General features: G+C 38.1%; 1 protein-coding gene across 3 annotated transcripts in view; it reads left to right on the forward strand.

Moving 5' to 3' along the window:
- Positions 1 to 1,225: 1,225 nt before the first annotated feature.
- LOC133550332 (SH2 domain-containing protein 3C-like) overlaps positions 1,226 to 13,513 on the forward strand; it is a 108,997-nt gene continuing 96,709 nt past the window's right edge. Inside the window, exons 1-2 of one of the 3 annotated variants that reach the window (XM_061896412.1) lie at positions 1,226 to 1,365; positions 8,452 to 9,067. In XM_061896412.1, the coding sequence (XP_061752396.1) occupies positions 1,347 to 1,365; positions 8,452 to 9,067 (635 nt within the window). In that variant the 5' untranslated portion in view covers positions 1,226 to 1,346. Of the gene's footprint in view, positions 1,366 to 2,124; positions 2,144 to 8,451; positions 9,068 to 10,390; positions 10,553 to 13,513 lie in introns of those variants that run through there. The other 2 variants (XM_061896413.1, XM_061896414.1) reach the window with 2 other exon arrangements.

Below are 13,513 nucleotides of genomic sequence, written 5' to 3' on the forward strand. Positions count from 1 at the left end.
TACATACACACACGTATACATATGTACACACATATATACATATATAAATACACATAAATGCACATTTATATACACACATACACAAACACACACATAAATATATATACAAACCCCGTTTCCATATGAATTGGGAAATTGTGTCAGATGTAAATATAAACGGAATACAATGCTTTGCAAATCATTTTCAACCCATATTCAATTGAATGCACTACAAAGACAAGATATTTGATGTTCAAACTGATAAATAAATAAATGATAAATGGGTTGTACTTGTATAGCGCTTTTCTACCTTCAAGGTACTCAAAGCGCTTTGACACTACTTCCACATTTACCCATTCACACACACATTCACACACTGATGGAGGGAGCTGCCATGCAAGGCGCCAACCAGCACCCATCAGGAGCAAGGGTGAAGTGTCTTGCTCAGGACACAACGGACGTGACGAGGTTGGTTCTAGGTGGGATTTGAACCAGTGACCCTCGGGTTGCGCTCGTCCACTCTCCCACTGCGCATTTTTTTTTTGCAAACAGCGTGGCTTCGTAAAAAAAAGAGTGCTAGTACTTTCCTGGCCCGCCTGCAGTCCAGACTTATGTCCTATCAAAAATGTGTGGCGCATTATGAAGCGTAAAATACGACAGCGGAGACCCCGGACTGTTGAACGAAGGAAGCTCTACATAAAACAAGAATGAGAAAGAATTCCACTTTCAAAGCCTCAACAATTAGTTTCCTCAGTTCCCAAACGTTTATTGAGTGTTGTTAAAAGAAAATGTGATGTAACACAGTGGTGAACATGCCCTTTCCCAACTACTTTGGCACGTGTTGCAGCCATGAAATTCTAAGTTAATTATTATTTGCAAAAAAAACAAAGTTTATGAGTTTGAACATCAAATATCTTGTCTTTGTAGTGCATTCAACTGAATATGGGTTGACAATGATTTGCAAATCATTGTATTCCGTTTATATTTACATCTAACACAATTTCCCAACTCATATGGAAACAGGGTTTGTATGTTTTTTACCCACGCTGGTCATGAAGCCAACGAGATTTAAATGATACGAAAAAAATGGACATTCCACACTTAAGTGAAATTCAGAGAAAGTGGGTGTGTCCGTTTGTTTGTGTGTGTTTGTGTGTGTTACTGGAACGTGAAGTTTGTCACTTGTTGCATCAAGCGACAAACTTCAGTGCTGGTTTGTGCGACAGGAAGTACACTCATAAATGAATGTGTATGTGTGGGTGCGTGCGTGTGTGCGTGTGTGTGTGTGTGTGTGTGTGTGTGTGTGTGAGAGAGATATAACACCGTGAAGACGCCTCATGTGTGCAAGTGTGTGAAGAAAGAGGGACATGAAGAGACACAAACGCCGTAAGTTTTCCTCTCATCTCAAACACACAAAGACGCTCATGCTTGTTCAAGGTCAAATGTGTGTGCGTGTGTGTGTGTGTGTGTGTGTGTGTGTGTGTGTTTGTTTCAGTGACAAAAATGCTGTGTTGTGTGGTGAAAAGGGCGCGATGTCACTTATGTGTGATTGTGAGCGGCACACAGTGGTCCTGTTGTGTTGCGTGAATGGACAAACTCACACAGCTGCAACTTTTACCAGCCATGCATCGCTCTTCTGTTCCATTATTGTTGACGGCACGCTCCTGCTGCAACGTGAAGTCATGGACGTGTGGCGCCAAACGCAGAGGGGCAAGTCCAAAGACATGAAGCGCTCACACGTGTGAAGGCATTTGTACTGTGGGACTGGTTTGAGGCTTGGAAAAAAACCTCAAGCAACATAAGCACTTGTTACTACACACAAAACTGTCTCCAGCACAGTGTTCCTTAACTGTAGGGCCGTTAGCGCCCCCTGGGGGTCCGCCTAAACGTTTGTGTTTCTCAGTCGTGTTCCTTACTCAGTTGTAATACACTTTTCCACCACTTGTGGCAGTAGCGACAATATCGAAAAAAACACAAGAAGTCTGGAGCTGAAGCGCAAAAATTATGACCAAAGCGATGATGTTATATTTTCATTCAAACTTTATTTTTATTTTCATGAAACATAGTCATCAATAATTTATTGTATTCACTTTTGTCATAACTTGGCTTGGACATGGATTGTTTCTTCGATGCAGATGAGGATCAACACGAGCGAGGCGTGGACGTGAGTACATAGTTGTTTATTTAAAACTATGATAAAAAATAAACAAACTAAGGGCGCTCACAAGGAGGTACAGACACTTGGCTATGAACAAACAAAAGACTAGCATAAATGCAAAACTACAAACATGAAACAAAAACAGCACAATGGCGTGACTATATACAAACAAAACAAAACTAGCACCGTGGCATAAATACAAAAACTTAAACGGCATGGAACTATGGATAAGGACATGAAGGAGGTGCAGCATGGGTAGGGTGCGTGCGCATGTGTGAATGAACAGAAAGAAAATTACTTAAATACTGGCTGTGGTAAATCAGGAACAGGTGTGGGACTGAGGGCAGGGGCGTGACAAGGTGGGAACTAATGCGTTGGCATGGAAACGAACAAAACCAGGAAGTGAAAAACGTGACTGAATGTCCAAAAACTAAACATAGCATGACCAAAACCGAAATATATCTTACAGGCGTGACAACTTTAGCACGACATAAATGCACAAAAAGGTACTTTTCGTCATTTATGTATGCACCTGACATAAGCCTAAGGTTTACGTGTTAAATTAAAACAAGTATTTGTGACTTAAAACATGACTTTCATGTTGCTACACTTAATTACCGGATACAATTAAAATCAAAATGACTGATTTAGGGTTCCCACTGTAGTGGAAAAGTTGGGCCCCATTGTCAAAAAGTTTGAGAAAACCTGTACTAGTTGTCCGTTCCGGCCTTTCAAATTGAACGTAATTTCGCCTTGCAGAGCGGAGAGCTTCTCCGAGATGTTACCCAGGTTGTGATTTTGTTCAGAGACCACACCAGTCTTCAGAGTACCTGCCGCACTCATCGATGCGCCAGGGCAAGACAGGTGTCCTGTGGTCCGGACTCCATAAAGGTCCATGTCTTCAACGTCCTAGACTGGAAGAACCCCACCCCCACACACACACACACTTCTCCCGATAGTCCAATGCCTGTCAAGCGACAAATTGAAGCATCTTGTCAATTTCGTCGGGAGGCCAGTTGATCAATTCCGTGCAAAAATAAGCCCCAAGAAAGTTAAGACGTGGCGAAGAAGCAAAAGCGGGAGAGTAAAGAGAGAGGGAAGGGAAGTGTACGCCTTCGGTGAGGGCCAGAGAGAAAAATAAAGGAAATTACAAGTCTGCTGACTTTTACCTTTTAGCTTTTGTTAATGTGATCATTTGCTTTGTGAAATTGCCATTTAAAAAAAAATCTGTTTGATGAAATGCAAAAGTGTATTTAAAAGTAACTTTAATAACTCTGTTTTTGTTTACAAACACAAGCAGGACAGCAATAAGTAAGTCTGACTGGTGCCAGGGAGCGGAACAAAAAACTTAACATTTTGTGGACAGGCGCCTAGAATAGAAGCGCACATAGGACAACACTTCCTCCCAGTACTTTGTTTTTTGTTTTTCCATGAAATTGAAACGTTTTTGCTTTCATTCTTTGAATGACAAACACGCCACAAATAATTACATACAGAACTGAAGCTGTGAGCGGCATTGAAAATTAAATAAAATAAAATAAAATTAAATTAAATTAAATTAAATTAAATTAAATTAAATCAAAATTTATTAAATTAAATCAAAGTAAATTTAAATCAAATTAAAATAAATTAAATTAAACTTAATTAGATTAAATTAAACTATACTTAAATGAAATTTAATTACATTAAATTAAATCAAATAAAATTAGACTAAATCAAATTAAACTTAACGTAAATTAAATTAAATTAAATAAAACTCAAATTAAAATACATTAAAATAAACTAAACATAAATGAAACTGAATTACGTTAAATAAAATAAATCAGATTAAATCAAATCAAATAAAAGTAATTCATTAAATTTAAATACAATTTAGTTTAATTAGATTAGATTAAATCAAATTAAACTAAATTAAATTAAATTAAATCAAGTTAAATAAAATTATACTAAACTTAAATAAAATTAAATCAAACAACATCAACTGAAATTAAATTAAATCAAATCACATCAACCTAAATTAAACTAAACTCAAATTAAATCAAATTAAATTAAATTACACTAAATTAATTCAAATCAAATCAACACAAATCAAATTAAATTAAACATAAAATAATTTAAATCAAATTAAATTAACTTAAATTAAATACAATTTAATTAAATCAAACCAAATCGAATTACATCAACTCATCCATCCATCCATCCATCATCTTCCGCTTATCCGAGGTCGGGTCGCGGGGGCAACAGCCTAAGCAGGGAAGCCCAGACTTCCCTCTCCCCAGCCACTTCGTCTAGCTCTTCCCGGGGGATCCCGAGGCGTTCCCAGGCCAGCCGGGAGACATAGTCTTCCCAACGTGTCCTGGGTCTTCCCCGTGGCCTCCTACCGGTTGGACGTGCCCTAAACACCTCCCTAGGGAGGCGTTCGGGTAGCATCCTGACCAGATGCCCGAACCACCTCATCTGGCTTCTCTCGATGTGGAGGAGCAGCGGCTTTACTTTGAGTTCCTCCCGGATGGCAGAGCTTCTCACCCTATCTCTAAGGGAGAGCCCCGCCACACGGCGGAGGAAACTCATTTCGGCCGCTTGTACCCGTGATCTTATCCTTTCGGTCATGACCCAAAGCTCATGACCATAGGTGAGGATGGGAACGTAGATCGACCGGTAAATTGAGAGCTTTGCCTTCCGGCTCAGCTCCTTCTTCACCACAACAGATCGGTACAACGTCCGCATTACTGAAGACGCCGCACCGATCCGCCTGTCGATCTCACGATCCACTCTTCCCTCACTCGTGAACAAGACTCCTAGGTACTTGAACTCCTCCACTAAATTAAATTAGATTAAATTAAATGAAGCCACTTCAGACCGTCATGATCATTCGTAACAATTAGGATCCAGATCTGAACCTGTGAAACCTGGTTGTTAAGGTTTTTTTTTGCTTTTTTGGCGAAAGCATCGGATCAAAGTTTGGCGCCATGCCACGCCCACATCCTGACATTTGCAAAACATTTTTTGCATTTTATCATCACCCATCAGCTTAGTATCCGTCTATGATCACCTAAAGTACGAATCCAACAGTTCAATTAGTAATGGCGTGGGCGTGGGGCAGTGTTCGCGGCTAGGCTCCGCCCACTCCGGGTGAGTACAAACAGCCACCAGCCACCGGGCACTTCAGGGTGTTGTCATCATCATTGCTACCAAATTAAATCAACATCTGGATTTGTGGAGCCGAGTTATTAACGTTTCGTGTTTTGTGGCGTTCCAACGGCGCAATGTTTGGCACCAGGCCACGCCCACATGTTATGACGCAGGAATTTTTTTTCCAAAAAATGATCATAGGGTGGGGAACCTATGGCTCGCGAGCCAGATGTGGCTCTTTTGATGACTGCATCTGGCTCTCGGATAAATCTGAGCTGACGTTGCTTAACACGATAAGTAATGAATAATTCCACTTGTAATAACAGTGTTAAAAATAACGTTCAAAATATAAATATTCTCATGCATTTTTAATCCATCCATCCGTTTTCTACCGCACCTGTTCAAGAAGTTGCGTTAAAGGTAAGAAGTTTTTTATTTATTATTGGTTAGTGTGGGGCTTGCCCTCCTGGGGGTTCTTCAGACCCCCAAGCACCGACATGAGAGCCTGTTTCACGGTTACAATATTGTTTAGTTTTTTTCAATAAGTCTCTCAGTTGCTTTCCAGCAATTGTCTTTTTCTCTTTCGTTCTCGCTCGCGCTCTGGCTCCAGCCCCAGCCCCAAGCCCGTCTCTCCTCCTGGTTGCTGCTTATAACAGAGCGACAGATGATTAGATAACAAGGCCCAGGTGGGCCGTCTACACACCTGTCGCTGATTTCAAGGCCGATCGTGTCACACCCCGCTTCGCTGCAGGCCCGCAGGCCACGCCCCCTCCACATTTAGCTTCAGAATAACATAATAAGAGACCTATCATACTCTAGAAATGTTGGTCTTACTTAAAAATGCACGCGTTTAGTTGTGTTCAGTGTTAAAAACATATTATATGGCTCTTAATTTGGCTTCTTGGCTCTTTCAGTCAAAAAGGTTCCCGACCCCTGGCCTATAGTATCTGTCATTTAAACCGCAACACATTTGGCCAAAGTCCTTAGAGGGAGTTTATTAATGTTCGACGCACTTTTATTTGGCTGAAAAATGTAAGACAAATTTTATTGCAGTTCAATCGACAGAATTTTACCGTAAAATTAATAGTGTTGTTGTTTTTCAATTTACGGTAATACACTGTCCCAAAAAAATGTCGATTTTACAATAAAAAACTTGCAGTTCAGTCGCCAGAATTTTACTGTAAAATTAATAGTGTTGTTGTTTTTCAATTTACAGTAATACACTGTCAATAAAAATGTCGATTTTACAATAAAAAACTTGCAGTTCAGTCGCCAGAGTTTTACTGTAAAATTAATAGTGTTGTTGTTTTTCAATTTACAGTAATACACTGTCAAAAAAAAATGTCGATTTTACAATAAAAAACTTGCAGTTCAGTCGCCAGAGTTTTACTGTAAAATTAATAGTGTTGTTGTTTTTCAATTTACAGTAATACACTGTCAATAAAAATGTCGATTTTACAATAAAAAACTTGCAGTTCAGTCGCCAGAGTTTTACTGTAAAATTAATAGTGTTGTTGTTTTTCAATTTACAGTAATACACTGTCAAAAAAAAATGTCGATTTTACAATAAAAAACTTGCAGTTCAGTCGCCAGAGTTTTACCGTAAAATTAAAAGTGTTGTTGTTTTTAAATCTACAGTACTATACTGTAAAAAAAAAAAATCTGTATATTCTACAATAAAAAACTGCATAATTTTACCATGTAAAAAGTGCTCGAGTTTTTTAATTTACAGTATTGCACTGTATTAAAAAAAACAACCATTGATTTTACGGTAAAAAATTTCCAGCTCAGTCGCCAGGATTTTGCCGTAAAAATACAATTGGTACCGTTTTTAAATTTACAGTAAAATACTGTGAAAACAGATTGGGAGATTTAACCAGAATTTTACGATAAAAAAAAAAAGTGGTACGTTTTTTAAATTTACAGTAACACACTGTAAATACACAAGTGCAGATTTTACAGTAAAAACTGGCAGCTCAGTTGTAATAGTTTTTACCGTAAAAATAACTTTTGTAAAGTTTTTCAATTTACAGTAATGCACGGTAAAATGTATCTTTTTTTTTTATATATTAAATTTTACACATACATAGCTAAAGCTGTGGGCGGCGAAATTATAAAATAAAATAAAATTTTATTTTTTTAAATTTAATTTAATATGATTAAATGTAATTAAATTGAATTGAATTAAATAAAATTAAGTAAAATTTAATATAAAAAAATACAATTAAATTTTATGGTTTAAAAAAAAGTGGTACTGTTTTCAAATTTACAGTAACGCACCGTAAACACACGAGTGTAGATTTTACAGTGAAGACTGCCAGCTCAGTTGTTATAGTTTTTACTGTAAAAATAACAATGGTAACGTTTTTCAATTGACAGCAATGCATAGTAAAATTTATCTTCTTTTTTTTTTACGGTAAAAAAAATTCTAAATAAAAGCACTGTTAATATTACACACACTTAACTAAATTAAAATAACATAAAATTAAATTAAATTAAATTTCACGGTAAAAAAAAAGTGGTACTGTTTTTAAATTTACAGTAATGCCCTGTAGACACAAAAGTGTAGATTTTACATTAAAAACTGGCAGCTCAGTTGTGATAGTTTTTACCGTAAAAATAACAGTGATAACGTTTTTCAATTTACAGTAATGTAAAATAAAATGTATCTGTTTTTTTTGATAGTAAAAAAATTTCAGAATAAAAGCATCGTCAATTTTACATACACAGAACTAAAGCTGCGAGGATATAAAATAAAATGAAATTTAAATGATTTTAATTAAATTTAATTTAATATAATTAAATGTAATTAAATTGTATTGAATAAAATGAAATGAAATGAAATTAAATCAAAATAAATAATATTTAATTTTACAGTTAAAAAAAAGTGGTACTTTTTTCAAATTTACAGTAAACACAAGTGTAGATTTTACAGTAAAAAAACTGGCAGCTCAGTTGCCAAAGTTTTTACCATAAAAATAACAGTGGGTAACGTTTTCTAATTTACAGTAATGCACGGTAAAATCGATCTGTTTTCACAATAAAAGCACCGCCAATTTTACAGTAAAATGACTGAACTGCCAGTTTTGCAGTTCAAATTTTGAGATTTTATTGCACAATTAAAAACTTGGCAGCTCTTAAAAATGCTTCCTGGCCTGACGACCCTCGTTCCGCCCCCGCAGACTCCAAGTGGTTCGGCAGCCTGGTCAACCTCTCCTTTCGCCGCCAGTCCGCCAGACGGGAGTCGGCCCCGGTGCACCATGGGACTCTGGCCGGGTCAGCTGACGACATGGAGTCCGGCCCCCAGCGCCAAGGCTACGCCCGCTCCAGTGATATGTACACGCATGTGGGCACCGTGCCGCGTGGCGACAGGCGGTCCAGGAGCAGTCAGGAGACTGTGGAGACCAGGGCCGAGACCATGGAGGACCGGGAGAAGGAGGGGGCAAGCGGCTGGGCGAGGGCGAGGGAACACGTGCGAGACTCCCCCCTGCTCAGCGCTCTGTCTGGCCTCAGCCTCCACAGTCCGGACCCGCCTCCGAGGGCGCCTGCAGCCACCCGGCCGCTGCCCGCTACGCCTTCACCTTTGACCCCTGACAGCAGCGACCCTCGTTGGAGCCAGGATGCCGAGGGCCCCCTCCTTGCGGCCCCGTCCACTGTGACCATGGCCGCCCCAAGAAGTCCCGCTTTGGACGTGTACGTGCCCATGGACCCCATCAGTGAAGACCACCACGGACACGTGCACAACCGAGGGCTCACGTGCACGCGGGAGACCTTAAAGGAAGAGGAAGACATGCACAGGTGACAACTTCTCCTTTTCTTCTTCTTCTTTTTCTTCTTCTTCTTCTTCTTTTTATTTTTCTTCTTGTTATTGTTAATATTATTATTATTATTTTTGTTAATATTATTATCAGCATGATTTTTATTATTATCAGTGTTATTATTGTTGATATTATTATTATTATTATCAGCATTATTGTTGTTATCATTATCATTTTTATTAGTGTTATCATCATCATGATACATTTTTATTTTTCAAATTATTATCATTAATAATATCATAATCGTCATTAGTATTATTATTATTACTGTCATTATTACTATTACTCTTATCATTATTATCATTATTATTATTATTATTGTTAATATTATCAGCATTACTATTATCATTGTCATTATTATTATTATCATCAGTATTATTATTATAGTTATTAGTATTATTGATATTGTTATTAGCTGTATTATAATTAGCATCATAACAATTATTGTTACTATTATCATGATTATTGTTATCACTTTTATTGTTATCATCATCATTATTTTTGTTGTTGTTAAAATTATGAACATTACTTATATCATAATTATTATTATTTTATTTCTGTGTTTTTTATTGTTTTTCTTAATATTATTATTATTTATATAATTATTATCATCATTGTCGTTCATATTTTAGTATAATTATTATTATCATTATTAGTATGATTATTATTATTGGTATTAGATTATTTTTACTATTGATAATGTTATTATCTTTTTTAATATTATCCTTATTTTTATTATTAACAATATTAAATATTTGTAATATAATTTTCATTATTCATTGTTTTATTATTTTTAGTATTATTATCCTTTTTATTATAATGATAATAATATTTTATAATAATAACATAATATTTTATAATACTATTTATTATTATTACTGTTATTGTTATGATAATTATCATTATCATTAATAATAATAATAAATAATATTATACTATTGTCATACAGTCTCTTAGCAGTAAACTACATCAACTGAGCACCGTAACCTGTCATTTTATTTTATAATAAAAAGTTTGGTTTCCAAATATTAATTATGATGCAAACTATCCATCCATCCATTTTCAACCGCTTATTTCCTTCTGGGGTCGCGGGGGGCGCTGGCGCCTATCTCAGCTACAATCTAACTGAAGCTAAAACTGAAGAAATACAATATAAACAATAATAATAACTAAATAAAATTATGCATGGAAATAATCCAAATCAATCAATCAATATATAAATATGTGTTTACATTTTTAATAAATCCAAAATTTAAAGCCCCAAATAAATACGTCATATTAAATTGGCCAGTGCGCACGCGCAGTGGCATCCTGCCGGACCTCGGTCCAGGCGGTCATCATGAAGACGATAAGTTAAAGAAGAAGACATAAGAAGAAAATGAGTTAAAAAGAGGACAGAAGACGAGGATGAGAGCCGCTAGATGCGTTCAGACATGAGCCGCGTCCAACCGGAGACACAAATTCGGTGAGAAAGACACTTTTCTCAGCTCCTTTTGCACCAAACTTGTGCTCTGACCCCTGAGACTACTTACTAGTTGCCTAAGCTAGCTCGGTGTTAGCATGTTGCGTTTGTCCTTCAGCCCGGACAAAAACATCATTTTAGTTGCCACAGAAGTCTTGAAAGGACTTAAGACTCAAGTTTGAAGCGTTTCAAATCTTGTGCGAGCGTCATTAACGTGTCATTTAGACGTCATTAGCAGTTTGACAGCGCATGCGCAGACGTGGTGTTCATCCTAAGACACTTTATTAACATCGTTAAACTTCATTAAAAGTGACATTTCCGCTTATTAACATCGTTCAACTTCATTAATGTGACATTTCCGCTAATTAGTCGCCATTAAAATCATGCTGACGTCACTTTACTCATTCAAAGTTCACATCTGCTTTGGGTGTCACGGGAGTTCTCAGCCACAGCTGTGTGTGTGTATGTGTGTGTGTGTGTGTGTGTGTGTGTGTGTGTGTGTGTGTGTGTGTGTGTGTGTGTGTGTGTGTGCGCGCGCACTGCAAAATATGATGCTGCTTTGGGGACAGCTTGTTGGACAACCACTTCCTGTTGACCACCAGATGTTCTTCCGAGTAGGTCAAAGGTCGATCATGTGCGATACAAGCAGTCCTGCTGCGTGTTTACTTGTGTGTGATATCATGTGCGAGACAAGCAGTCTTGCAACGTGTTTACTTGTGTGTGATATCATGTGCGATACAAGGAGTCCTGCGGCGTGTTTGCTCGTGTGTGATATCATGTGTTATACAAGCAGTCCTGCAACGTGTTTACTTGTGTGTGTGATATCATGTGCGATACAAGCAGCTTTGCAACATGTTTACTTGTGTGTGTGATATCATGTGCGATACAAGCAGTCCTGCAACGTGTTTACTTGTGTGTGTGATATCATGTGCGATAAAAGCAGTCCTGCGGCGTGTTTGCTTTTGTGTGATATCATGTGCGATACAAGCAGTCCTGCAACGTGTTTACTTGTGTGTGTGATATCATGTGCGATACAAGCAGTCCTGCGGCGTGTTTGCTTTTGTGTGATATCATGTGCGATACAAGCAGTCCTGCGGCGTATTTGCTTGTGTGTGATATCCTGTGTTATACAAGCAGTCCTGCAACGTGCTTACTTGTGTGTGTGACATCATGTGCGATACAAGCAGTCCTGCGGCGTATTTGCTTGTGTGTGATATCCTGTGTTTTACAATCAGTCCTGCAACGTGCTTACTTGTGTGTGTGATATAATGTGCGATACAAGCAGCTTTGCACCGTGTTTACTTGTGTGTGTGAGATATCATGTGCGATACAAGCAGTCCTGTGGCGTGTTTGCTCGTGTGTGATGTCATGTACGATACAAGCAGTCCTGCGGCGTGTTTGCTTTTGTGTGATATCATGTGCGATACAAGCAGTCCTGCGGCGTATTTGCTTGTGTGTGATATCCTGTGTTATACAAGCAGTCCTGCAACGTGTTTACTTGTGTGTGTGATATAATGTGCGATACAAGCAGCTTTGCAACATGTTTACTTGTGTGTGTGATATCATGTGCGATACAAGGAGTCCTGCGGCGTTTTTGCTCGTGTTTGATATCATGTGCGATACAAGCAGTCCTGCGGTGTATTTGCTTGTGTGTGATATCCTGTGTTTTACAATCAGTCCTGCAACATGTTTACTTGAGTGTGTGATATCATGTGCGATACAAGCAGCTTTTCAACATGTTTACTTGTGTGTGTGATATCATGTGCGATACAAGCAGTCCTGCGGCGTGTTTGCTTTTGTGTGATATCATGTGCGATACAAGCAGTCCTGCGGCATTTTTGCTCGTGTGTGATTTGATGTGCGCTACAAGCAGTAATGCAACATGTTTACTTGTGTGTGTGTGTAATGTCATGTGCGATACAAGCAGTCCTGCGGCGTGTTTGCTTTTGTGTGATATCATGTGCGATACAAGCAGTCCTGCGGTGTATTTGCTTGTGTGTGATATCCTGTGTTTTACAATCAGTCCTGCAACATTTTTACTTGTGTGTGTGATATAATGTGCGATACAAGCAGCTTTGCAACATGTTTACTTGTGTGTGTGATATCATGTGCGATACAAGCAGTCCTGTGGCGTGTCTGCTCGTGTGTGATGTCATGTACGATACAAGCAGTCCTGTGGCATTTTTGCTCGTGTGTGATGTGATGTGCGATACAAGCAGTAATGCAACATGTTTACTTGTGTGTGTGATGTCATGTGCGATACAAGCAGTCATGCAACGTGTTTACTTGGGTGTGTGTTATCATGTGCGATACAAGCAGTCCTGCGAACGTAATTACTTGTGTGTGTGACATCATGTGCGATACAAGCAGTCCTGCAACATGTTTACTTGTGTGTGTGATATCATGTGCGATACAAGCAGTCCTGCAAACGCGTTTACTTGTGTGTGTGATGTCATGTGCGATACAAGCAGTCCCACTGCGTGTTTACTTGCGTATGACGTCGATGAAGGGTCGCCCAACACTGCTACTTCATGCTAACGCTAGCGGTGACTGTAAGTTGAACACAGAGTGTTGAGAAAAATGCCCCAAATCTTCGCCGACACAAGGTAAAAAAGATTTTTCTTTTTTCGTTTTTTAATTGTAGCAACATGGTTATTAACGTTTTTGAGAGCACCAAAGGGACTTTTGTGTGTGTGTGTGCATTGACTGTAAAGCTTGCTATCTATCTATCATATCTATCTTATCTATCTTATCTATCTATCTATCTATCTATCTATCTATCTATCTATCTATCTATCTATCTATCTATCTATCTATCTATCTATCTATCTATCTATCTATCTATCTGTCTATCTGTCTATCTATTTATCCATCCATCCATCCATCCATCCATCCATCCATACATACATACATACATACATACGTACTGTACATATGTACGTGTGTGTGTATGTATAAATGTAT

Source organism: Nerophis ophidion, linkage group LG01 (genome assembly GCF_033978795.1).
Source record: "Nerophis ophidion isolate RoL-2023_Sa linkage group LG01, RoL_Noph_v1.0, whole genome shotgun sequence".
Lineage (NCBI taxonomy): Eukaryota > Metazoa > Chordata > Actinopteri > Syngnathiformes > Syngnathidae > Nerophis > Nerophis ophidion.